This window comes from Ciona robusta, chromosome 9 (genome assembly GCF_009617815.1).
Source record: "Ciona robusta chromosome 9, ASM961781v2".
Classification (NCBI taxonomy): Eukaryota; Metazoa; Chordata; class Ascidiacea; order Phlebobranchia; family Cionidae; genus Ciona; species Ciona robusta.
This window is the reverse complement of record NC_143243.1, coordinates 3,726,460-3,753,940: the sequence shown is the minus strand read 5'-3', so window position 1 is coordinate 3,753,940 and position 27,481 is coordinate 3,726,460. Positions and strand designations below refer to the sequence as shown.

At 34.5% G+C, this 27,481-nt stretch overlaps 5 protein-coding genes across 12 annotated transcripts; 4 read left to right on the top strand and 1 right to left on the bottom strand.

Annotated features, from left to right (window-relative positions):
- The first annotated feature begins 373 nt into the window (after positions 1-373).
- LOC149730954 (lysosomal thioesterase PPT2-A-like) lies at positions 374-3,128 on the top strand. The gene is made up of 6 exons (XM_089885001.1): positions 374-655; positions 722-875; positions 1,165-1,260; positions 1,328-1,435; positions 2,233-2,465; positions 2,615-3,128. Exons 1-6 carry the CDS (start codon positions 512-514, stop codon positions 2,756-2,758), a joined length of 879 nt encoding a protein of 292 aa, XP_089741127.1. The 5' UTR covers positions 374-511; the 3' UTR covers positions 2,759-3,128.
- Positions 3,121-13,637, bottom strand: LOC149730953 (DDB1- and CUL4-associated factor 17-like). 6 transcript variants are annotated; one of them, XM_089884989.1, is made up of 11 exons: positions 13,617-13,637; positions 10,508-10,697; positions 9,785-9,938; positions 8,065-8,274; positions 6,734-6,797; positions 6,091-6,364; positions 5,684-5,962; positions 4,919-5,069; positions 4,399-4,541; positions 3,849-4,047; positions 3,121-3,467 (listed from the first exon to the last, which is right to left on the bottom strand). In XM_089884989.1, the coding sequence occupies exons 2-11, from the start codon at positions 10,682-10,684 to the stop codon at positions 3,217-3,219; spliced, it is 1,902 nt and encodes a 633-aa protein (XP_089741115.1). In that variant the 5' UTR covers positions 10,685-10,697; positions 13,617-13,637; the 3' UTR covers positions 3,121-3,216. The 6 variants fall into 6 exon arrangements, with proteins under 6 accessions (XP_089741115.1, XP_089741114.1, XP_089741117.1 ...); XM_089884988.1 differs by having other exon boundaries at positions 8,062-8,274; positions 13,617-13,636; XM_089884991.1 differs by having other exon boundaries at positions 3,849-4,046; positions 4,404-4,541; positions 8,062-8,274; positions 13,617-13,636.
- Positions 13,638-13,656: 19 nt separating this feature from the next.
- LOC149730952 (dynein axonemal assembly factor 4-like) lies at positions 13,657-15,766 on the top strand. Its single transcript, XM_089884998.1, has one exon. It carries the CDS (start codon positions 14,196-14,198, stop codon positions 15,498-15,500), a length of 1,305 nt encoding a protein of 434 aa, XP_089741124.1. The 5' UTR covers positions 13,657-14,195; the 3' UTR covers positions 15,501-15,766.
- A 51-nt stretch (positions 15,767-15,817) lies between these two features.
- On the top strand, positions 15,818-23,389 carry LOC149730951 (uncharacterized). Of its 3 annotated transcripts, none has more exons than XM_089884984.1 (4): positions 15,818-15,953; positions 16,343-16,429; positions 16,760-16,890; positions 17,062-23,389. In XM_089884984.1, the coding sequence occupies exons 1-4, from the start codon at positions 15,818-15,820 to the stop codon at positions 19,699-19,701; spliced, it is 2,994 nt and encodes a 997-aa protein (XP_089741110.1). In that variant the 3' UTR covers positions 19,702-23,389. The 3 variants fall into 3 exon arrangements, with proteins under 3 accessions (XP_089741110.1, XP_089741108.1, XP_089741111.1); XM_089884982.1 differs by having other exon boundaries at positions 16,277-16,429; XM_089884985.1 differs by lacking the exons at positions 15,818-15,953; positions 16,760-16,890 and having other exon boundaries at positions 16,299-16,429.
- A 1,091-nt stretch (positions 23,390-24,480) lies between these two features.
- Positions 24,481-25,781, top strand: LOC149730950 (uncharacterized). The gene is made up of 5 exons (XM_089885002.1): positions 24,481-24,640; positions 24,719-24,846; positions 24,918-25,098; positions 25,166-25,365; positions 25,453-25,781. The coding sequence occupies exons 1-5, from the start codon at positions 24,586-24,588 to the stop codon at positions 25,576-25,578; spliced, it is 690 nt and encodes a 229-aa protein (XP_089741128.1). The 5' UTR covers positions 24,481-24,585; the 3' UTR covers positions 25,579-25,781.
- Positions 25,782-27,481: the final 1,700 nt, after the last annotated feature.

Below are 27,481 nucleotides of genomic sequence, written 5' to 3'. Positions count from 1 at the left end.
ACGAATGTCATTCACAAGCAATGACCCGTTTTCAGCACTTTGTATTGATCACGCGCTTTCTCCTTTTTCACTGCCGCGGGGTTTGAGACTTATTGTGTCGTAGAGATTACTTCATGTCATGTGTTCAAGCTGCTCCTTACATGCAATTAAATAGTGGTTTGTTGCCCTTGGCTGTGCTGGTGGTATTGTGCATTTAGTGTATAGTTTTTATAAGGGTATCCAACAGTTTTACTGCTAGCGTTTGATCCATAAACAAAGAGGTTTGGTCTAAATAGCAAACATATGCCGGGCGTCAGCTTAGGTTTGCGAGAAAGGCAGGATGTTGTTATGGTAGTCACGTGGTATTGCGTTGTTTTTTTCTTTTGTGTTCGTGCGTTACGTCATTTTATTATTCGAATCACTCGTAAGTTCTGTAATGTTTCATAACGTCTAAGTTGAGTTCGTTATAACATTCTGTGGTGTATAGATTGGGACGGTTTACCTGTTTCTAGCTTGTTTATTTGATTACAATATGACGACCTGGAGAAGCTTATTGTCAACTATAGTTTTGCTGTTTCAAGCTATCAAGACTTTTGGATACAAGCCAGTTATCGTTGTACACGGTATCCTAGACGATGCTAAAGATTTAAGTCATTTGACCAAATTTATTACTAAGGTAAGCATTTTTTTGTAATCTGTGCTTGTTTAGTGACATTTTAATATTTAAATATTTACACTACAGCATCACCCTGGTACCGAAGTACACACATTAGATCTCTTTGACCATTACCACAGCTTCATTCCACTTTGGGATCAACTCGATACAATCAAAAACTTTACAGCTCCGATTATGCAAAAAGCCAAGGACGGTGTTCATTTGATCGGTTATTCCCAAGGTACGATTTTAGTTTTTGACCCAAAGTAAACTGCCATCACGCCATGTGCTATGCAGCTAATCAGTCGCACAGAACTGTCTGCACTAAAGTAACCTCATAGGCAAGTGACCTATAGTAACCTTATCGGACGAAAGATCAGCTGATCGCCCCGCTTCTGGGCGCGTTTAGTTCGACCTATAGTTACCTTTGTTGGTCAACCGCGCTGTTTCAATTCTGACGTCATAATAGATTTCGCGCGCAAGATTTTGTTAAAACGGTCGTGACCCTTATTTAAAACACGACATTGCAGGTGGAATCGTTGGCAGAGGTTTAGTGCAGACAAGTAATGATCATAACATTCACAATTTCATTGCTTTGTCATCACCACTCAATGGACAATTTGGAGGTAAAATAGCAATATTCCGTTTATATTCATACCATTTAGTTATTCATACACAAATTTACTATTACAGATACATCCTTTATTAATTGGCTGTTTCCATCTGCACTGAAAGAGGAGTTGTACAAAATATTTTACACACATTATGGACAACTGTGGTCTATTGGGAATTATTGGAAAGGTAAAGCGTTTTTCAATTCTTATTAACAAGGTGGAAGTGATATTAGGTTTTATTAAAAAAAATGCACTTCTTAGCCTACATATTATACTTGGCAAGTTGAATCATGAGGTGTACAAAGTCACCATGTATCGTGTGTAACAATACCGGTAACCGTTAAAAAGCACTGTTAGAACTCCATTGTCCGGCTTGACCTGCCACACCCACAGCAGTATACCAAAAACTACATGACTGTTTGACTGATAAGGTGTGAGCTCCTTTCTGTCCTAACACGGCCTCTCTCAGCTCCATACCAGCTCTTGAAACTTTTGCCATTTTTGTAACAGAAGTTATTAGAAGTACAGATAACTGACTGGATGTACTGTTGCTATTAGAATAAACGTTTTGGCGATAGAATATGCTAACAGGGTGACAAAAATGTAGGTGTACTGAATTTAGGGTTAAAAACACTACCATTTTAAAACCTTATTCAAATAGAATGGTAAGGCTTGACAACTAGACTGCATCAACAAACACTAAATTTATATTAACAGATTGGTTACAAAATTTTTACAAACGTTTGGTTACATCGGATAAAAAAGGGCTAACTGCTATAACCAAATGAATCAGGAAGGGTGAACAGAGAATATGTTCTCAAAAGCTAAACAATATTAAATATAACATATTGAATGGAATGTCAGGATTTTACAACCACCTCACTTCTCTTTTAACTACTGTAATTACAACATATAATTGTGATAAAGGCTTTAATAGCGAGATTAATTAAACAGAGGTAGCAGCATAATTAATTTATTTCACAGACCCACACCACCCACTTATGTACAGGCAGTACAGTGACTACTTGGCAGCGTTGAACAATGAAAGTTTAAGGGAAGATTTTAAGTTTCCTTCTTCCTGGAAGGGGAACTTGCTAAGATTAAAGAACATGATGTTGATCGGAGGTCCGGATGATGGAGTTATTGCTCCCTGGCAGTCCGCTCATTTTGGGTGTTACAACAAAGAAGAAAAAGTGATTCCGATGAGAAAATTGCAGGTTCGTCACTCTTCAGATTGTTTTGAATCTTAGGTGTAATTGATACTGAAATTTTGGATCATTCTTTTATGGTGTCACATGTTTAATCTTTAAAATATGTGATTTTATGTTTAAACAAGAATAAAATTTCTTAACTATTGGATTTTTAGATGTACCAAAAAGATGAGATTGGTTTAAAAACTCTTGATGAAACAGGAAGATTACAGGAATGTACTATACCAGGTGTTCATCATACATTGTGGCATAAGAACGAAACTGTTTTCTTGGATTGTATTGCACCCCTTCTTACATAGAAGTTGCTTAACTTCAATTTGTTTATCTAGCTGTCTATTGTAAAGAACAGTGTTGCACATGTTTGTTTAGCTGCAACTTTTACCCACACCTTTAAGTGTTATTTACTAAGTTTGATTATAAAATGTCAACACTGTTCACACTGCTTCTTAATAGATTTTAAACTCAGCATACAATGTTTTTTATTTGTAATTGAAAAATAGCCTTCTTTTTGTAAATGTACAAATTTGTATATATGTACAAATGTACATACATTGTAAATATTTGTAGCTGTTCCAATTTATTGTATACTTTATTAATCAAGCTATTGCTGCGAACCTTGTCTCTTCACCCTTCTGAATAGGTAGGGGATAAATACAACAGATTTAAAAAGTGTGTGGTTTATTGGAATGACATACTAAGTGAAGCACATGCTCTTTATGAATCATAAATGCAACATATTTTGATTTGAATTTTATTATTAAGTTGATTCATCTTCCACAACAACAACATCACTCCCCGGTTGTCTGTTTAACCTTAACACACGATACTGAACCCTGTGATCATTAGCACGTAATCGCATGTATATCACTGTATCTTGGTCAATAGTTATTGAAACAACGTCACGATCGGATGGTGAAATATCCCAGTCAATGAGAAAACTTGCAAGACATTTCCCATTAAAATTATCATATAGAGATAGGTGTAGGTTTGCTCCATCTTCTTGTAACTCTAAACATGGTATTTATCGTTAAGTGTCATATCATTAAAGTTTAAATATATTGAATGACAAACACAGTGGTTAGCCCCTGCCCCTGTGATAGGTTCAAGTGATTGTTGCTACAATTCTGGGCATACGTGGCAATTGCTCCAAACCAAGATACGTTATGAGTTATCTAAAGTGTCAGCCATATATTATAACAAACAGTCACCTACAAAGTTACAAACACAATAACTAGTAAACAGAAGAGATGTATCATCGTGTATGAAACAGAATACCTGTGGTTTAACACTTTCTTGCCCCACCATGGGAGGATAAAAAAACGTTACATTCATTCATTTACACTTACAAAGGCGGTTTTAATACTTTCCAGTTACTGTGCCGATACTCACCCCAACCAGGAGCTGCAGGACCGATTGGTTTAAAATATAGAAGTCCAAGCATGTTAATGTCTGCATCATATTCAACATGGGCAAGCAGGTGACCTTCGTTGTCATCAACCCGTTGACTACGGTGATATAAACTGTCATACCATGGTCGTGGCCGTCTGCTTGCTCGACCATGGGTGGTTATTGTGTGTGGAGGCAATGCTGAAACAAACAGGAAGACAGATAAAGGTGAATGCTACTTGTTTTATCCCCATGTGGCAACTTTGTGGCTATTAGGTTGGACCAACTGTCTTCAGTGTCTTGTTCATGAACACATACCACATGGCCCCACAGTTTTTGGGTTAACTTTAAAGGCAGGCGGGCTAACCACTGTGCCATAGCTATTTTATACAGCTTTCCCATAAAAATAGATACTTTGTTGCAATGGCATTTATGTACATTACACCATCTGAAAAATGGTGTTGGCTTAATGGGGTTGGGGTATGTTCCAAAATCTATGTCAGTATAATTTAACCATTGATGATAAACAAACATTATTATTAAAAACAATAATCTCACGTTGCATGTCATGTGAGAAAGGATATTGCCACTGAGTTTGGATGGTGTCAGGTGTTTCCAATTTTGAATCAACACAAATGCGAAAGTTGCTAACCAAGCTACATTTGGAAACATCAGTACTTCCTTTAGAAGCACAGGCTGTAAAAGATATAGAGGTATAACTATAAAGTTAGCTATATATAAAGTGATCATACCGCTCAAAGCTACTGTAACTAAAATAAACTAAATAATATATTTTTGTACACCTTCTTAGTGCCTTGGTATCAGTTTTTTTATCTTAAGGGTTATAACCTTAAGGATGTTCTATTTAACTCAAGAGCTATCAGACTGTCCTATTGTTGTTGGATATATTTTAAATGGGTCATAAATTGGACAAATCCTTAGTGACCACTGACTTGAAGCAAGTTGAGTGTCTTCCCCAAGGTCACAAGGGTAGCAACAGCAAGCTTCGACTTAGTATCCTTTAGTTTTAAGGTGAGCTTTTTAACAGTGTGCAACAACAGTACAGTACCCACTCCCACCATGGTTGTTTGATTGATCAACATCTGTCGGATGATGGATTGACAGTATTTCCAATGAAGAAACATCCTGTATGATAATTCGGCCTGTATCATCGTCATGGAAACGAACACTGTTCCAATGAGTTGAATCCCATTTCTCTGATACCTTGGAAGCAAACATCAATATTTTATAGGTAAAAATTGCATTGATAGTTTAATGTATCTATTTGGCTATACATAGCAAGTGAGTCTATAGATTCTCACTAAATGTGAACATAACAATGTAAATCAGTTAGGTAAAATAAAAACGAATAAATGTAACTTATTTATCCTTGCATGGCGGAGCATCGACAGTCAGTATAACACATGTTCTGTCCAGCGCCGTGGCAAAGTGAGGTAACGGGTTTAAGGCTCGTAGTGCTTACCATTGTAGGTATTTTTCCTTATTTTTTCAGTGGTCACTAATGGGTTGTCCAAATTATCTTATTAAAAAAAATTAAAAAAATCCAGAACAAATAATCACCCACAAAGTAACAACTTGTAAGCTGACACGAGGTGTATGAACACCAGTGTTTAATGACTAGTGTTTTCCAGGAATGCAGGCTTATGTAACTTTCTAAGAAAAAAAATTGTTTAAATGTGTGGGTGATAATGTAGACAGACCATTAGTGACTACAGGGTTGGAGCAATTGCAGTTAAGGCAAGCACGCTAACCATTGCACCATCGTGTTGAAGATTTCATAATTAATTAAAATTAGATTTATTAACAAAATTCATTACTTGTATTTTATCTTTTGTAGCATCAACACAATTACTTAAATGTTTGAGGGACCATACTGTGCCACGTTTGTTTCCAGCCACAATATAATGATACGGTTTTCCACCAAATTGTATGCTATGTTTTGGCGCTGCGGTTTTGAATAAACATGAACATTTGTCAAACATAGGCTCCTTGTTTGATAGCTGCACACAATGCATAGTGTATGGAATCCCAATGTTCTTATTTCCAATATTACCTTCTACATATTCTCTATAACCATTTGGACATACTACTTTAATCTGAAAGAAAACATCAACTTATTGAGTAAGCAAAATTGCTGTTAAATTGGTAGTTTTAACAGTTTTAATAGTGGAACTTTTAGACTATACTGCGTTTAGTAACACCATTAATACTTTGTGTTACTTACTTGTTCTTTTAATTTGCAATGTATCTTGTATTTATGCTCATTAACAATTTCATCAAGTGAATAGAAACTTATTTTAGATGCTTTAGTTGCCGCAACAACCAAGAAGTCATCAGTGACCTCTGCTGTGATTGGTGGATTCGTTGAATGAGTTTTCACGTTGATAAGAAAGTGACAATAGATACGAATTGGATATAAACGCAAGATGAGAAATGAAGTACTCGAGACACCTTGAACAACTTTGCGAGCAGATTTAATGACGATGCTTTCCGAATCTCTGAACAACAAAGGATAATTTAAAATTTGAAAAATTGCCATGACTTTCTTATAACTAGGTCTAGGTGCCATGGCATAGCCCATTGTGGTTAGTGTGGGTGCCTCTAGTCCAGAAGTTAGGGCTACCAGGTAGCTGCTACCAATTTGGGCAAGTGTGTACTTGCTTTGGCAAACACATAACAGCACGTGCCTTGTCCCAGTGGTCCTTTATGGGTTAAATACATATTAAAAAATCACTCACTAAGTAACTAGAATGTGGCCAGGACAATCCTTCTGTTTTAAAACTTTACGCCTATGCATATCACCCGGGGGTAAATGAGTTTCACTCATTAATTCTAATATCATATAAACAAAATTTGGCATAATTGACCTGTTAGTGTTTGCATAGTGATAAGAATGGATAGGTTGAAATTGTTGAGATGGTGCTTCTGAATCTGTAATACAATTTAATAAGTGGTAGAATACATATGTTATAATATAATGCTTTCTCACACTACAGTTATATGGTGCTACATATAAGTTAATTGTGTTTGTTCGAGTTTAAAGTGAGTAGCGATGGTATATATTTTAGATTAAACCATACCTAAACTGCACAGACTGCACGTATTCTTATATTTTCACCTCATAAATTTGCTTTTTTAAGTTTTTTAAATCAAATCTATATAGTCAAGTCAAACGGGGTAAAAAAAAACAATATTTACCAAACAGTGTTATCTAGAAAAAATTGTAGGTTTCTATAATTATTTAAAATGTTCTTAAAAATTGGGCTCGGTTTTTATTTTCCCAACTTTCAGGCAAAAAAACATTTGTAGGAAAAAAAACACAATGCTTTGAAGAGTAATTAAAACTTATTAAATCAAAATAAATAAAGAAATTAACAAATCTTAATCATACAACTTTATGCAGTCAATGTTTTTTCAGCAATATTAATCCTCTAGCTTCTATTTTCTCTTATAATTCCCCATTTTTAATTACCTACTCCCCTAAATATTTGGCTCCTTCACAAATCTCAATTATTAGAATGAAATCAAGGCATTTTCATAATGTTGATGAAGTAAGAAAAGTAACTAAAACATTGCTCTAAATTTAACTGATGGATAATAAAGGATTTGGAAAATCTAAACTACATAATGACCCATAACATTCTAAACCTTTAAGATTAACTACATCAGCTAAAGCACATGCCAAGCTTTGAAATATCAGATTTGGTACTTAAATAACTTTAACTTTAAGATTAGTTAAATCATTCATGAAATTTAAATAATGTGCCTATACATCAATTCAATCATAAAGTTATTATTGGTTGAAGTAAAAAAAACACAAGGAAAAATAAAATACATCAGCAGCTTAGCAAATAACTGCATACAAATTAATAAATTATGTTTATCAAAAAAGGCCTTCTCGCAATAATAAGTTTAGAAAATTGCCAAGGACTATAAAGTATTTTTCATATTTTTTATTCGATTTGGTAATCTGTGTTTTATGGGGCAAAAAATACATCTTAAAAAAATACTAAATGGGAAACACATTACCAGATAAAATATAAGCCGAACGAATGTAATTTATACCTACAAAAGCTGTTTGTAAACCTATTTTTAGCAAGCTAGTGGGGGTTGTCTGTTTTACCCCCTAACCCCCGTACCCAATTATTTGTTATTACTCCTGTTGGCTACATATGAAGAAAAACACAAACTTTACCACCGTCAGAAATGACATTGTTCATTGAATATTTGCTTGGAATAGAAAACGAATCAAGAACATTTCCATTCCTTGCATCCACTTGAAACAAACATCCAGATTTACTCAGAAGAATGACTTGCGCTCCCCTGGAACTTCCATCACTTGGTGGCGTACATGAGTATGGGGGTTGTATACAAACTGCGTCAACTATCTTGATGGTCTCATTCTCAACTGTGTTGATATGTAAATAATTAAAATACACTTGCTGTAGATGGCTTAATCCATTATTCTTTATCATGTGGTTACCTTGAACAAAGAATAAGATATACAAATATAGAAAGGCACCAAACCTAGGGTGGAAAGCCGACCCTGACGTTTACTACACTAGTAACCTGTTAAAAACTATAGCAGTAGGGCGAGGAAAAGAGTGTTTAAACTTGATTTTAAAAGCGTACAGTATTATTTTGAACTATGTACGCGTATTCCTAATATTAAACTTAATTTTTAATAAAAAATTAACCAGGAATTTAAACTGTACCCATCCTGAGTGTTTTTAAACCACTCTATGTCATTATCAGAATTAGACATCTACAAGTATAGATCATTAAATAAAACTCCAATACTGCATTGTTTAGGAACCATTGTTTGACACAAATCAAAGTTTTAATGTAACAGTATAGCTTTGAAGATCTGGTTTTATGTAAAAACACCCGTGTTGTGGCATAGTGGTTAGTGCGCCTGCCTATAACCCAAAGATAATGGGTTCAAGGCTCGACAATGCTACCATTGTGGGCATATGTGTTTTTGGGCAAAACACCCAACGGTATATGGTAACTCATAAGCTGGCACAAGGTGTTAAACCCATGTAATAACGACTGTTGTTTTCCGGCCACGTGAGAATAAAGTAAATTACATTCATTCATTCATTCATTTACCTTTTGTAAGTAAACAATGAAATGACTTGAACTAACGTATTAGATAAATTGAATGGGAAACACAGCCACAGATTCAAAGCACTAGCTGGGCTAATAGGTTATCGGGGCACAACCTGGTCAAAAAAACAACACGAATAACATGCATTTAACATCACAAATGAGTTGTTAGAAATTATAACTGGTAACTCATAAGCACATGAGGAAAAAAACGATGCGAAAAGTACGTGTCTTACTGCAATGCGGTGTCGCGCACGGGATAAACTAAGAAGCACAGGGATTTTGATACAATTGCTTAATCTCAATAATTATCACGAGAAATTTTTAGTTTAGCGTACTACCACGACGATAAAATGACATTCTTGCAAACTGCAATTTCAGACACGAAAAGAGTGGACGAAAACAGCGCAGAAGGATTTTAGTAATGAAATTTCCTGATCGTGTTTTTAAACAAATAACAATGCAATCTGAAAGTATGTCCCATATTATGCCATGTAGATGTGGTAATACCCTGATGTTAATTGAAGTTCTCTAAAAAAAAACAACTGTAGTTTACGTGCAAAAAGACAAGTTGCAACGGTTATGTAAAAAATATTTTAGTTACAACGTGAAAATAATTCAACTGATGATGTAATATTAATTCACGTCATGAGGTGACAAAAGTTGTGATGTATGGGTAAAACATACAACTTGTGATAATATAATAGTACAACTTATTATCTTAAATGTGTTTTATTCTTGTTGTGTTTTGACCAGATTGACCCCCTATAATAGGTAATGAAGATTACAATAAAGACGTATCTACCAACGTTTAAATGAAGATAGAATGTTGGAATTCATGAGGCTGGGTCCTGATGTTGGACCGGTAAAAAGATTAAACCAAGTTTGAAAGTTTTGTGTGAATAATCTTCCATGATAAAATGCAGGAGTCTTTGCTGCTTCAACTTTCCGACAGGCTATTGTCTGTTGATGCAAAGTTATTAACTAGAAATATACCTTAATTTATTCACTTATATTTGACATATTCCTTATCCTTTTTACGAGCACAAAAATGGTACTGCAATGTGCATTTTGTTACTACTCTGCAATGGTGACCAGTGACAATTTTTTTATAAACGTCCCATATGCCTTACAGATCACCACTGGAGTCAACGCCAGAGATATTATATCTTGACTGATTTCCTTTATTTATTTTAACAAAAAGTGGTTACTAGTGGCAGCTGGCAGGATTTCATTTTTGTTTGCATTTTTCCTGATGTTTTTGTGTTAAAATGTAAAAAAATGAAATCAAAAGTCTGTCTTCAGTGGGAAATACGAAGTGAAGACCAATTACATAACTATGACGTAACCATAACTAGCGTACCATCTTTTTATGATGTAATAATCTTTATATTTTTAATTCATGATGTCTCACTTGAAAAATTCGGTATGCAACACTTTTTTATGCATTCTTGAAATGCGAAAGGAAGATATTTAGACTAAAATTGTCACTGGTCACTTGCTTGAGAAATACCCAATATCAATCCACAAACCTCAAGATAAGCACCACTCGAACAGTAAAGTGATCTTAATATTTTGAAGTCCGAATGTGAGCGGTCATGATATTTAGAATATTTCTTAGCGAACTTGCAACGGTTGAGAGTAGAACCGAACTCATTTGCTCTTAACAACAAAATAACATTTGTGGGTACTTCTATATTGTTAGCCATTTATTAAGTTGTGCTGTAAAAAAAACAGTAGATGGGACTACAAGAAAAAGTAAGTAAGCTATAAAATTTAAGCTTAAAAGTATTAATTATTTAAACTTAAAATTAAAAAAAACACTACGAAGTGTTGAAAAGTGTAAAACCAAATTCCAAAAATATCTTTATAAATATATACATAAAACACTATTAGAAACAGCTTTCCTACATATGGTGTTTCGCTCTGTCTAGTAAGGACAATTCTGTGGGGAACCGTTAGTGTGTAATCCTATTATTTTGGTTATACCAGGTTCAAATAAAACACAATAGAACACTGATCATTTAGTTTTTTTTGTATACTCTAACATTTTTTTATGATCACCACGAGTTTGGGGTTTAGGGTTAAAATTTAGGGTTAAATATGTTAGATAAAAGTAAGACCGCTGACGAACTTAACCACAAGCAACTGATTTATTTCTTTAGCTATAAAATAAAACGTCCCGCCCACTGATTAACCAATCAACAGCAACACCGAAAACACAGAAATGTTATAATAATGTAAAACAAAGAAATGCTGCTGTAGTGGTTGATGTGGGAAAGCAGTGGATTTAATCTATAATTTAATTCCACAACAAATATACTAAAGTCTCAAAGTTTAGTGGGTATAACTTACGTCTCTCTAATAACCACTTTTTTATATTTACCATTCTGGCAAACGTATAAATTTACGTTCTCTTTGTGTACGCTCAAAGGAAGACATTTAAGGTATCAGCAATCACTGGCGTAAAGTTACGGGGTTGCAGGGTTGCCTGGCAACCCTTTGATTTTCTCCATACTAATAATGCGTAAGGAATTACGTTCGACCAAACGAAGACGCCATTATTACTGCGAACAAACTTCGTTTACGTTCGTTAAAATATGTCAATACCGATGCGTCATTCACGACACAAATGCATTCAACTGGTATTTAAACTCCTGTTTGCTAAATAATTCGCGTGTGAATCGCTATTGTGACGTCAGTAATCAACGTGTGAATCGCTATTATGTCGTAATCAATTGCCAGGTTCAAACAACCGCTATTATGATGCAATGAATCCACGTGTGAATCCCTACTATTTCGTAATAAATATGCTGCTTGGCTGAGGAAAACATTGTATATAAATATAAAGCAGTGTTGGAAACGTTTTAGGCAGTTTATTTCTGCGATATTTCGTTCTGGAAACCTACTATTTCCGACGGACGGGTCTTCGTTTGTAAGATAACCACACACTCGTGCGGGCTTGACGAAAGGCGCATGCGACATAGCTACTGTGACGTCACTCGCCAGGCAATCGGATTCGACCGTTTCTCATTACACGGACTCGCCGAACGCGCGTAATTTTAATTTGTCTCATCCTTACGTAATTCTGAATACGTTTACGTTTGTATGAGCTTTTACAAAGCACATATTTAAAGGGTTGCAAACCGAAAACAAAGGGTTGCAAACCGTTTTTTTTTTCGCGCCTACCGGCGCGAAGACTTCCTTTTTTTCTGGTTTTTGCAACCCTAACGTTTAGTAAAACTTTATGCCTATGTCAGCAATGCATAATTAAAACACTCCCGATTCTCTTAATGTCTATCTGTTAACATTTATTGACGATGCACACCCTAAGGAGCAAACTTACTGGGAGTTTTATCATTTCTTTACCGTGTGTGTATGTCTATTATAAAAAAAACTGCCCAAATATTGGATACCCTCGTTATCACACGGGTTAAACACCTTGTGCAAGATTACGATGTACCTGGTATGTTAATTTGTTTGAGGGTATTTTTTTTATTTTTTTATGTATGGCTGATAATTTGGACAACCTATCAGTGACCACCGTTAAGAGCGATTGCTGTTAGGTGTCTTGGACACATACGCACACAATGGTAGCAGGTTGAGCCTTGAACCGAACCTATTACCTCTGGGTTACATTACAGGCAGACGCGCTAACCATTATGCCACGGCAGCGGACTATACTACATTTTTCGTCATGGCATTATCATGAAAGCACATCCTAATTCGTAACTACGTTTCTGTGCAATGTTCTCCACCACCGTTGGCTTGTCAATAAAGAAGTCAATAATCTGTTGAGTTTGGTGCTACTGCTAGTCATTTTGATCGCTTAGAAGTGGATCAGGATCAAGTACGCATAGGGAGGAAAATCTAGTGAACTACCATTTATGGCCACCTACTACTCGACAATGGCAATTAACACACACCCTGTAACTTAACATAGAATAAAACATAAAACAAGCTCTAAATAAAACAAATACATAACTATAACCAAAGAGATTAAAACACTTGGCCTGTTGGGACTATGCGAAGAAGTAGGTACACAATTTCCGCTAGGGACGATAATTATGTTTACTATTGTCGGCTCTGTGGTGTAACTTTTAGCATGCCGACGAAAAATCTCATCGTAAAATCTCTCTGCTTTTACCAGGTTCCAAGTCCCGCACAGACGAACAGGTTTTTTTGTGTGAATAACTGATTACCATGAGTTAGGGTTAGAGGTTAGGGGTTTAAATCTAATGTGTGTAAATCATAAAACTAACTGCTTCCAACAAAATAGAGAAAGGAGCTTGTCATTGCCTCCTAGCGGAAATTGTGCACCTACTTCTCCTTGTAGTGCCATGTGCCAGTCTGCAGTCTGCAGTGTATGGCAGTTCCTGACGAGATCTCACGCGTGCAAGACAGTTTTTTTTGCGTATGCGCGTGTTTTAATCTCTTTGCTTTAAATAAATAAGAATTCAACACAATGTAAATCAAACAGCTGCCCGCAAAATGGAAAAACAAATTCTGTTTTCGCCACGTAACGGAAATTGTGCGCCAATTTTTTCTATAATTAATGCCATGTAAAAATAATAATTAAATACACAACCACTGTACATAGCATTTTGTATCATAACACTCAAGAAACCCATTTAATCAAACCTGTATCTTGAGTAATGCGCTGTAAAATTTATTTCTACATCACAATAACAATTGTCATTTCGTCGAGCTACAGCGACCGCTATCTGAAAATCCCCCAAATAAATACGGCAATAAAAATTCGAAGTGGAGATACCCTATGAACCTCTGCCGATTTCCCTTAAAATTTTAGCAAACGAAACCCAAAACCATACCATGACCAGAGTATACTAAACAGTAAACTCTGCTATAACCAGATCATGTCTGAAAATTGTCAGTTTCGTTGCTTTTAATGGTCGACTGGCGTCAAAAGATTCCGCGAAAGTGGTTAAACAGAAGCGGAACTTGCTATGTCGAAAGCGGAACTTACTATGGATTGAATTCCCTGACGAAACTAAAACGTAAAACCTATCATGAAACATGATTGTAGGGATACCTAAAACAGTCGCTAATTTAATAATATTGTTGTATTATTGCTAGTATTTGGTGCAATCTCGTTTTCGTAGTGAAAACATTTTCGTTGATTTCTATGTACGGTTGCTAGTACAGCCAAAACGAAAACAACGAAAACCATTTGTTCAAAATTTAGAAAACTGTGGTAAAATGCCGATCTCAGTTAAAGATTACAGATGGTCTGAGACGAAGGAGCAATTATTTATATCAGTTCCATTAAAAGGAGTACGAGCTTCGAATGTGGATATAATGTGTACTCCAGAGTTTATAAAAGCAAGCTATCCCCCGTTCTTGTTTGAGGTTTTGTTGTATGCTCCCATTGTTGATGCTAAAAGTGCTGCGAAAATTCGCGATGGTTGTGTGATATTTACACTAATAAAAGAAATCCCCGAAATTTGGACTCAGTTGCTTTCGCCTAATGCTGCTGATACACAATTTCATTTTAAAAAGAAACAAGAAGCAATTGCATATGATGAAAAAAGAACAAGAACAGCAGTCATCGAAAAATCTGAAGTCAAAGAACAAAACAAGAAATTTGCTCTCAAGAAAATGATGCAGCTGGAAGAACAAGAAAGAAGTAAGATAGAAAGTGAGAAGGAGAATGAGAGGATACAAGCCGCAAATGAACTAAACAAGTGGAAGGAAAAGAAGAAGCAAGAGGCAGAAGAGGAAAAGATTCGTTTGGTCCAAGAAGAAGAAGAAAAAAAGAGAATAGAGGAAAGTAGAGCACGGGAGGGAACTTTTACAGATAACATAGAGCCACAGATGGAAAATAAAATTACACAGCTGTTTGGTGATGATAAAGTTCTTTATGACACCTCTGATAAAAAAGAGTTGGAGGAGCATAAGGTTGCATCAGTTGCAGTTCCTCCACAGAAAAAGGTTTTAATAAAACCTGCTTTGGGTCCAAGAAAAAGTGGCAAAATTTCAATAACCTTTACACCAAGAGTGTTTCCAACTCCGCAGAGAGAATCAAAAGTTCAAGAAGAAGATGAGTGGCTTCAAAAACAAGCGGATGCAAGGAAGAGAATGGATATTGACAACAAAGATCTTGCAGAGCATGAAAAAGATCCAGATTGGCTGAAAGATAAAGGAGCTCAACTGTTCGCAGCTGAAGATTTTCTGGCTGCAGTCAACGCATATAACCTCGCAATTAAAATACAATCGAAAGATCCGATTCTGTTCCTTAATCGATCCGCCTGTCACTTAAAGTTAAGAAATCTTTTTAAAACTTCCGAAGATTGTTCAACTGCATTGAACTTAATGCAGCCAGCTGTTGATGGAAACTCAAAGGGAAGATTGAAAGCTCACTTGAGACGAGCTGCTGCTTTCTGTGGTTTAGAACTTTATGTTGAGGCTCTGATGGACTATGAAGCCGCTTTAAAAATTAATCCACATAATGAAAATATTCTAAAAGATGCAAACAAAATAAGAGAAATAATTCAAAGTAGCTGATTTATAAAACGACTTGTTGTGTTGTATAATTTGACTTTCTGTAGTATGTTTATAGTTATTCATTTTATTGAAGCATTGAAATACCCTTTGAAAATCAGCCTACATTGAAGTTATTACAACACATTTAAATCTCCATATATTTTAAATGATTAAAAACAGGTTTTAACACAGCTCAAATTATTCTGTGATTGTATGTTGTGTTGCATTAAAAATATTTATAACTGTGTTATAGCCTAACCTGAATAACTAAAAAATTTTTTGTAGAAGTTTATAGAATTAGGTTAAACTTTTTAGATGTAACTAAACTTTGTATAATCATGGACTTGTGGGTTGAAAAGCTAAGGAAATGTAATTTTCCGCATGGTATTATTGATCAAATTAAGAAACAAGAAAGCAGTGTTTCTGGATTTCTTAAATCCATTATAAACTGGATAAATAGCATGTCAGCACACGGTAATTAAATTGTTAGTTCTGGCATTCCTACCTAATAATAAAGCAGTTCACACTACATTAACTAACTGAGATGTTGAAGACTTTTAGGTGCTACTTAAGTGCTTAAGGATTATGTATAGCAATCTTTAATCCTGCTTCTTTCATAACTTGTATTTGAGATAAATATGCTCAGTTTATTATTTATTGTACATTTGATCCTTTTTCCTATAACATTATAGTAATAACTTTTATTTGTCTCTTCGGTTGTATATGGGGTACCTGTGAGCTATATGAGTATAATACATCCAATGAAAGACCAAGACCAATGGGATTTCATATTTCAGATTGCCAATTAGTTGTTCGAAATGATGCTTGGAAAGAGGGCATTCACCAACTTCTTTCACACACAGGTATGGTGGAAGAAGGAATTAAATCTCAAAAATCCGATTTTAAAGATTGGAAACAAATTTTGCTTCGATGGTTAAATCTTGAACTGGGTGAGTTATGTTTAAGTATGGTAATATAACATAGAGCTATTTTGTTTAAACAATCCTGATTAAAACACATCCTAAAGGTGTATTTATTGTTACCAATTCTTTCTTTGTGGTTTTTAACTACAAACTGCACAACCCATTACTTAACATCAGTTTAGAGCAATAGGAGTGTCTTGCCAACAGACGCATCTGTAGGAAAGTTTAAGATTTTAACCAATAAATTAAGTAATTATTTAGTTTAACCATTGATCTATTTTATTGTGCCTGTTATCAAAGCTCTTTCTTTGTAACTAAATATTTAAAATACAAATACTAAGCCTGTTAATTCTGCAGAGCAACTTAATGCAGAACAAAGTTGTGAAACAAACAAACACTTTTCTGCTCATTCAGCAGTCAAGAACTTGCATCAAACAACTATAGAGTTCTGTTTTCAACAATTTAAACAAAAACCTTCAGATTTTATTGTAAGTTAAAGTTATAAAATAAAATTTATATTTTAAGCTACCTTTGCTCATAAGGATTAAACATTACAGCTAAAAACATATACATTTCAAAGTTTACAATCCATAAACAAATAATGATAATATGAGCATATGTAATCACAACAACTATATTGAAAATGCATTTAATCGTAGAAAACAAAATGCTACGAAAATCTTCTACATTTATCGGAACATTCATCTATCCTTCATCTACATGGGTGTCGTGGGTCAGGAAAGTCTTACTTCATGTCTGCTTTACTTCATGATTTATCTTTTCGTATGAAGAGATCTCATCGAAAGTTCATTGTGTTTGAATTTGGTGATGTCACTAAGCAGTGCAGTTTATTACTTGATAAACTACGGGAAGTATGTAGCGTTTTAGATACTTCTCTTGTTCATGATGATCTCAAAAAAGGAAAGTTTTACAGCTTATTTGGGCTTTTGACTCATGTTCGTGTCAAAACAGTGTTTGCCTTACATGACACAGAAGGTACCAGGGAGTTTATAGAGCAACTGAACCAGTTTAACCGAGAGAAACATCAATCCATGATTCAAGCTGTGTTTATTTCCTTGGCTTGTCAATGTAACGCAATTTTTGGTGTTGAAAAAGATGATCATTTTTCATGCTTTTTAATTCAAGCTTTTACCCCTACTGAAGCGTGCAACTACCTGGCTAGTTCTAAAGAGGTTTTTCCAATGAACCGTTTTGCATTGGAAATTAATGGATGTGCATGTAGTAATCAACCATTCAATAGGGTTGATTCTCTGAAGTTGGCACAATACATGGCTTGCAACCCAGTGTGTTTAAAAGCAGCCAAACTTTACTGCAAAAGATTCATTGTGGGCTATGCTGATTACTTGAAAACAATGAAGGAGCCTGCCACAATGAAAACTATTCATAAAGAAGAAGAAGCATTACTTTATGAAATTGACCCAAATGTTGCAGCATCTTATCATGCACTTCATTACCATAAACACAATGAATATGGAAAATACTTGGCAATACTTTCATATTTGCACAATGAGGATATACCAGTGTTTTACATCAGCAGAATATCTCAATACTTCCGAACAAATAATAATGAGCTTTCACTTACCGAGAAAGAATCATTGAATCAGCATGAAGCATCAGTGATTGTTAAAGATTTATTGCAACTTGTGGGAGATCATGAGGCATTTGTACTATCAAAGTATGGATGCATATGTCTTCCTTCATATATTATAGATTCTTGCAGAGCCGATGCCAAATCTGATGATTGTAAAAAGAATCTTCAATGTGCAATTGAAATCATGATTGGAATGATCAGCAAGGACAACCGGGAAAAAAGTGATGACATGAAGCTCTTTCAGTTGCGTCCACACATTGAAAGCTTGTTGGAATTTGCTGGGAAATATTTTTCGTTGAACTTTGAATTAAAACAACAAGATGAAGTTGATTTTATGATAATGATGGCTTGTTGTCGCTTGTATAATATTCTTGGACAAGCTTTGATTCAGAACAGAATAACATCAAAATGGAGAGAAGCCTTGGATATTCTTTTTACTGCTGCCACATACACATGGAATGTGGCATGCTCGTACTCTTGCTCAGCTGGTTGTGGTCTTTTTAAGATGTCTGTACCAGAATCTTTGGAATATGTGATAGGCAAAAATCCAAACAAAGATGCAAAAAAAATTGCAAAACAATGTGCAGAAGCGGGTTTACAAATGAATGAAAAGTTCATTGATAAATTTATTGTTTCTACATTGTTGTTGGATAAACAGAAATTAGATGAATTGGAAGAACATGCAGCAGAAATACATGGAAAGGAAAAAGCTCGTTATATTCTAAAAGATGTTCGTACGGCTGTGGAAAATCACTGCTTATTAACTCATGACCACCTTCAAAGTTTAAGGAAATCAGGATCGTTCTTGTCTTCAAAATGTTACAGACAATCTTTTCTTTCTGAGCAGATCTGTAGTATATTCCATACATACGGACGAGAAGTGCTTTACTGTCATGAGGTTATGGATCAGGACAGCATTGCAAAGTGTGAATACTATTCACAGTTTAGTCAGTGCATTGCGAAAGCTATCAGTTCTATTATCACCAAGTCTTCCACTAAAGTACGCTGTGGAATCCTTGAAGAATATACTACGGTGGCAAACTGTCAGGTTCCAAGGCTACTGCATAACAAAATGGGGGAAAGCAGTAAACAAAGTATTGATCGACTAGAGCTTGCTTGTGCAAAAATTGACAGCCTTTATGAAGTAGATGCACAACTGCATCAACATGGATTGTATAGAAAAATAGTTGGAACAGATTATACAAAACTTAATGCAATGAAACAAACAGTCAAAGCAAACACAAAACTACTCAAGTTCCCCCAAACGGATAGAAGCAGCACCAAGTTACAACAATGCATGGATATGCTTGCTTTGGCTTTAAAAAATATTAACTTAGACATGGCTCCTCATTGTGTGATACAGGCAGCAAAGTTTTTGGCAGCATATGGTAATTATAAAGACTCGTTTGATACATTTATGAAAGGATTTGACACAACCAAAGATGGAAAAACTTATGGACTATACCATTGCATTCAGTACAAACCAAATACATTTGCTTGGGCAATTACCAACTATGCAAGAGCTGTTGCAAGCTGTTATGAAACAACCGGAGTGTGCCATGTGGAACATAAAGAACATGCAATCAAACATTGTAGAAAAACTTTGTGCCTACCGGGAATTGTAGATACTTGGAAGCCAACACTACAACAACATATTGACACACTCAGTTGTATTTCCAACCATTGAACTTGTTTACCTCCAAAATGTTGGTTTTAGTATGGCTTTATAATATTGCCTATATAAAAGGTATATCATACAAGCATAGCTTTTATTAGTAGATTTTGCTAAAACCATAGTCTGCCTACTTTTATTCACTTTGATGTAAATTATGTCACTTTAGGCAACATTTTAAAATTAATATGCCCGAATTTCTGCCTGCCAGGTGTGTTTTTAAACTCCAGGCATTGCTTATTATCAATTGCCATACCTTTTTCCGCAACATTTCCCTTTCTATTTAATATTAGCACTTATTATTACCCACAATGTGGTTTCTACTTCTGCACTTCATGTATTCTATAGACCATGAACAAGAGGGCTTTTCAACGTTTTTGCTTGTGACCTATTTTAACCTCCTAAAATTTGTGGTGCTCGTAACTGGTTAGTCCCTAAATTTTTTTTCAAAGTCGAGACCCCAAGTTTGGTAAGCTCTGCTATGGGCCATGCAACTTCATTAATAATTGTTTCCTCTTTTTTATGAACAGCTATCAATTTCACATATTATTAGTATATAAAACTAATTGTATTGAAGCAATTGTAGTAAAATGTTTTACCTAGTTTTGTTGGAATCGTGTACACCATGCAAACATGTGATAAGCTCAATTTTAATCCTGTATATTTTAACATAATATTTGGTTAAAGATGTTATTTCTTGTACAAAATAATTATAAATTGCCGAAAACTGAGGTGATCGTGTAACTCCAAATATCAAATTTTGTTTCAGTCCTATAAATAATATCTAGTATAGTAGGGTGGGGAAGATGGGACAATTTGTCAGACCTCACTTTTTAATTTTTAATTCACAGACCCCCATTTAATAACAAACAAATAATGTTACAGAATTATTTAACAGTATTATAACAATCTTATAAAATGCGCGTCAACGCCACAGAAATAAAAAAGACTAGGACGCGTAACTGCCCAAAACTGTGTGATATAGTAGGGTGGGGAAAGATGGGACACTCAAGCACATATTGCCAAATATTTCCAAAATCAAAATAGATGACGGTTTTTGGGAAATACCACGAATTGGTACTATCATTCCTTTATTATTTGACACCAACTTAATAAAATATAATAAAACACACGAGGAGTTATTTAGCGATCCGCACAACAGGTGACATTTTACAAATTTGAAAACACACAGGATAAGATGGGACAGTTTAAAATCATTGTTAATTTTGATTATTAGGTGTATTTATACATAGAAATATACGTAAATAACACGAAAAAATACTGTACGCTTTGAAAATTAGGTCTAAACATTCTTTTTCTTGCCCTACTGCTATAGTTTTTAACATGTTACCTATACATTATATTATTGAATAACAATTGGTATGGTTAGAACGACAATGGGTAATGTTCGAACATCAATGGATAAATATTGTATCCTACAAATCTATAGGAACTTGATATAACAGAAAATTGATAATAACTATTGATAAAGTTTTTATTTTTGCTACAAATTGGGTATTACTACTCTGTTTTTGGCAAAAGCCAATTCTTATAAATTATCACCAAGTGCAAATGACCAAATTTCGAACATATTTTTAAAATATTATCTTTTTAATATATCAGTATCTAATAGTTGAAAACCCCCTGGGGTATAAATTACTAAATTAAAAGCAAATCTTTCAAAGTTTGGCAATGAAAACATACAAAACTACAATGTGGGGGAAGATGGGACTCTAAATTGAAATATATTTACATTAGCAGTATTCTGCAACTTGTAGTTTACCTACAGAGTTTAACAGGCTGTGCTAGTTTCTTTGGCATGTGAACTTCATATTTATAGCGTTAAACCGATATTTTTTGTTGTTTTTATCTCAAATTAAAGTCATATTGACCCATGCCTATTTTCTTCATGCTTATATCTCAGTGTTTTTTTACAAAACTAAAACTAGTTTTATGAGACAAAATCAAACTGTAGGAAATATTTAAGGTTGTTTTATGAAGCTATAAAACTAGTTTAATCGTTCGCACACGCAAACTAAAACAATTCATTGGCTTTACTATGATTTAGCGAGCATTAAAAAAATAGCACCTTACTATTTTGCATATTTTTACCTGTTCAAAGTATACTGTTTCTATTTTACATATTTTTTTAATATTTAAAAACAGTAATCAGCTTTGACGGGCGTTTTATAAGGTCGTGATAATACTGTCGAATAATTCTGTAACCTTATTTTCCTGTTTATCATTAAATGGCGGTCCGTAAAAAGAAAATTAAAAAAAAGTCTCGTCTGACAAAGTGTCCCATCTTCCCCCACCCTACTATACTTTCTTTTTGTTAACTCTGTCCCCATTTCGCTTGGTCTTATTGTAACAGATGGACACACAGTGGTTTTAGGAAGATATACCTGTTTATTTTAAAAACTACAGTTTATAAGGCCGGTTAAATTATTTAGTAGATTAACACTTCCAGTTTAGCGCTTGTTTGAGAAATTTTTGAAAAATTTAAGAAATTTATTTAAAAACGTTCAAACAAACGATTTGTTAAAAATATTTATATATTTGGAAACAGTTATTTTTCCCTACAAGTTTAAATTAAGTAAAAAAAAACGAAAAATTAAATAAAACGCTCTGAATTCCATTAACAAGGCTACAATAGGAAATTTCGGATACAGTAGGATGGAGGAAGAGGCACTTTGTCAGACGAGACTTTTTAAAAAAAATTCTACGGACCCCTATATAATGATAATCACGAAAAATCGACAGTAATATCACGACTTTATAAACCGCGCGTCAAAGCTGATTACTGTTTTCAAATATTAAAAAAATATAGTAGGGTGGGGGAAGATGGGACACTTTGACAGACGAGACTTTTTTAATTTTCTTTTTACGGACCCCCATTTAATGATTATCAGGAAAATAAGGTTACAGAATTATTCGACAGTATTATCACGACTTTATAAAAACGCCCGTCAAAGCTGATTACTGTTTTTAAATAATAAAAAAATATGTAAAATAGAAACAGTATACTTTGAACAGGTAAACAATGCGAAATAGTAAGGTGCTATTTTTAATGCTCGCTAAATCATATTAAAGTTGATGATTTTTATTGGATGCGTATGCGAATACAACCTTGAATACTTCATACAGTTTGATTTTGTCTTATAAAACTAGTTTTTGTTTTGTAAAAAAACACTGAGATATCAGCATGAACAAAAATAGGCAGGGGCATGGCGCCCTCTGGGCAGGGGTCAATATGACTTTAATTTATAGAGGGCGCCATGGGCAGGGGTCAATATGACTTTAATTTGAGATAAAAACAACACCAAAAAATATCGGTTTAACGTTATTTTGTGACGTTTACATGGCAAAAAAAAACTAGCAGAGCCTGTTAAATTCGGTAGGTTATAATTGCAAGTTGTAGAATATACTGCTAATGGCGCCGTGGCATAGTGGTTAACGTACGTGCCTGCCTGCAACCCAGAGGTAATGGGCTCAAGGCTCGACGTTGCTACCATTGTGGGTGTATGTGTCCTTGGGCAAGATACTTAACGACAATTGCTCCAACCCAGTGGTCACTAATGGGTTGTTCAAATTATCAGCAATACATAAAAAAAATAAAAAAATAATTATCCACAAAGTAACATACATGGTAACTCGTAGGCTGGCGCGAGGTGCTAAACCCGTGTGATAATGACTGTTGTTTTCCGGCCACGAGAAGATAAAGTAAGTTACATTCATATTTCAATTTAGAGTCCCATCTTCCCCCACATTGTAGTTTTGTATGTTTTCATTGCCAAACTTTGAAAGATTTGCTTTTAATTTAGTAATTTATACCTCAGGGGGTTTTCAATTACAATATACTGATATAATAAAAAGATAATATTTTGAAAATATATTCGAAATTTGGTCATTTGCACTTGGTGATAATTTATAAGAAATGGCTTGTGCCAAAAACAGAGTAGTAATACCAAATTTGTAGCAAAATTAAAAACTTTATCAATAGTTGTTATCAATTTTCTATTAGTACAAGTTCATACACTAGCAGTAGGGCAAGAAAAAGAATGTTTAGACCTAATTTTCAAAGCGTACAGTATTATTTCGTGGTATTTACGTATATTCCTATTCATAAATACACTTTGCAATCAAAATTAACAATGATTTTAAATTGTCTCATCTTATCCTGTGTATTTTCAAAATTGTAAAATTTCACCTGTTGTGCGGATCGCTAAACTCCCCGTGTGTTTTATTATATTTTATTAAGTTGGTGTTAAATAATAAAGGAATGGTAGTACCAATTCGTGGTATTTCCCAAAAACCGTCATCTATTTTGATTTTGGAAATATTTGGCAATATGTGCTTAAGTGTCCCATCTTTCCCCATTGTACTATATTTGTATTTAGTTAAAATCCGTTATACTGCCATTCGCATATTTAAGAATTTGCTAGACCACGCGGTAACCGCATGCCCAATGCGTGTTGAAAGTACGCCCAAAAAAATTGAGTTAATTAAGCGAGTTGAAACATAAATGTGGGCGATTTAATGAGACAGGTTAGATCACGAAGTCAAATCACCTGCGTTGTTTCGTCTCATGCCTCCGGTAAAAATTGCCAGCTGGGCAATTAAACCTGTAATCATCTATCATTAAGTCAAGATCGATGCTCTGAAGTTGTCGGGCTTCTTCTTATATCGGTGATGTAACGGTCTAGTCACTAGAACGCACCGTTTACCCATGAACACGTCTCCCGAGAAGTGTTTAACTTCCAATTAAACGGAATTCTATTGTAGCAGAAGTAAGTTTTAATCTAAACACTTCGGGTATATAAGTTCAATCGATCATGCAGATATATCATCAGAAGTTTAGATACAACCAACACAGGTCAACTTAAAACAACAGAAAGAATGAAAGTTTCAGTTGCACTTATTGCTCTTCTCTTCGGCTATGCTTATGCTCAAGGTAAGTTAAATAAATGTTTCTGCTTATACATGTATGAACATGGTTCAGATCGATAAGTGTAATGTTTTTTTTTTACAGTTGCATACGTTGATACATGGCCAGCTAATGACCAAACACCAGCGGGAGCCCGAGGTGTGGTCGGTTATAACGAGATCGGGAACGGAACTTGTACCTTGAAGTTTCCAGATGCTGTCTACTGGTTCCATGTAAGTTAAATACATGCGCAATTGTGCAAACGTGTAGCTGTAACTACTTTTTACTAATAATAACTTTACAGATGTTTGACGGAGACATCGTGCCATCAAAGTCTAGCGTCTCCGAAGGATTATACGCGATCACCGCACCAAATAAGGATTGGCAAGACACTGGAAACTTTTCATTTGTCGTTAACTTTTTCTTCGAAACCTTTAACGCCTCCCAAATTTTGTGGAGCTGTGACGTCAGCGATAGTAGCCCACGTGAGTTGATGACGTCATAAGCCAAATATATTTTGTGTTACTTTTGTCTTACGCTTGTTGTTTATAGTTTCAGTTGAGTCATTCCCAAACAACATGGAGCAGAACTACACCCGAGCACGAATCACAGATTTGAACATGACCGACCAAACCAAGATTATCCTTACACTTCCTGACTCTGTAGATAATTTTGGAGTAGACGCTCCAGCAGTTGTAGAAGCTGTAAACGGGAATGCTTATACCATCGGTAACTTTGGGGTTCAAAAAGAGGTAAGCTTTAAATTCCATACATCTTATAGGCTATATTTCCATTCCGATATATTGTATTAAAAACGATAACGAAACCATTTCACTTAGTTCCGTTTCGAGTTCAACTACTTGACACGATGGTTCTCTGCAAGTGAGATCACTCTCTCTTCCGTGGAAGGAGCTGAAGAGGAAGAAGAAGAAACTTCAAGAAAACGACGAAATGCTCACTTTTAATTTGTAGATATCGCCTTCTGTAGAGCTCTATAATTCAAAATACAGCCAAATCCTTAATACTCTAAATTATTATTCCTGATAAAGATTTATCGCTCTTACGTCCTAAAATCACCGAATAATATTAGTAATGTATAATTTCCATTGTTATTCGTTGAATTTCTGTCATGTAGGAACCGATGCCAATAAACAATATTCAAATAGCATTGTTTCGTATAGTAAGGTGGGGGAAGATGGGACACTTTGTCAGACGAGACCTTTTTAATTTTTTTTTTTTAAATATTAAAAGAATATGTAAAATAGAAACAGTTTAATTTGAACAGGTAAAAAATACGAAATAGTAAGGTGCTATTTTTTAATGCTCGCTAAATCATAGTAAAGTCAATCAATTTTTTTAGTTTGCGTGTGCGAACGATTAAACTAGTTTCATAGCTTCATAAAACAACCTTGAATATTTCGTACAGTTTGATTTTGTCTCATAAAACTAGTTTTAGTTTTGTAAAAACGCACTGAGATATAAGCATGAAGAAAATAGGCAGGGGTCAATATGACTTTAATTTAAGATAAAAACAACAAACATATCGGTTTATATTTTAATTTATTTCAAAAGGTTTGACGTTATATATATAAAGTTTACATGTCAAAGAAACTAGCACAGCCGAATAAATTCGGTAGGTTTACTACAAGTTGCGGTATACTGCTAATGTAAATATATTTCAATTTAGAGTCCCATCTTTCCCCACATAATTGTAGTTTTGTATGTTTTCATTGCCAAGCTTTAAAAGGGTTGCTTTTAATTCAATAATTTAAAATTGAGGGCGCCATGCTCAGGGGTTATTTAACTATAAGATACTGATATAAAAAAGATATAATTTTGAAAATATATATGAAAACTTTACACCGTATAGACGATACAATGTAAAAAAATAAGTAAAGTACATTTAATTACACTAACTGGAAGGCTATGAATAGTGGTACATAAATATGATGAGGTATTATGCTACTATAGTTAACCATTATTTGAAAAGACATGTTCGATTCCTTGTTGCTATGCATAAAAGACAACCTCTTTAACTTATATGCTTTCCTTGAGTTTGCTCTGCATTACAGATTATATATTATACAGAATACAATATGACTTACAATGTACAAGGCAAAGATAAATAATGGTGCCTATCAGTGCTGAGTCAGTATATTATGTAGCTATGTGTTCAATCAAAAATTAAAACATAATAAAGTCGACGTTTTATTTTTTGTAGTTTTGAAGAAGAACCATTCATTATACCAAATCAGAAATAAAATTTAAATTTTCCTAAATAGTTTAGAAACTAGAAATGATCAAAATTGAGCGATTTTTCTCATGGGAAATCCCAGCATTGCGCTACGACCATTTTGTTTACTTAAGCGGGCGAATTTGTTTTAAAACTCTTTTTTTTTCAAAAGCTGTTTTGTATTTTAAAACTTGGATGGTAGCTTTTGGTCACATTTGAGCATATCTATCAATACACAAATTTTGATTTTTCATTGGTATGCCCCTTTGAGTAACAGTATTAAAATGTAGGTAACTACAAATTTAAGTTGCCTGATGCTATTAAGTTGGCTTTATTTAAGAACTCTATTTAAGAAAAATGAATGAATGTATATATGTAACTTACTTTATCCTCGCGTTACCGGAAACGATAGTCGTTATAACACGCGGGTGTTTACGTGTTCTCATATATGTTACTTTGTAAGTGATTATTTTTTCTTATGTTTTGCTGATAATTTGGACAATCCATTAGTGACCACTGGGTTAAACCAATTGCCTTTAAGTGTCTTGCCCAAGAACACATACGCCCACAATGGTAGCAGCGACAAGCATTAAATAATCCCTAGTTGTTAAATATTTTTCATCTCCACAGTGCTG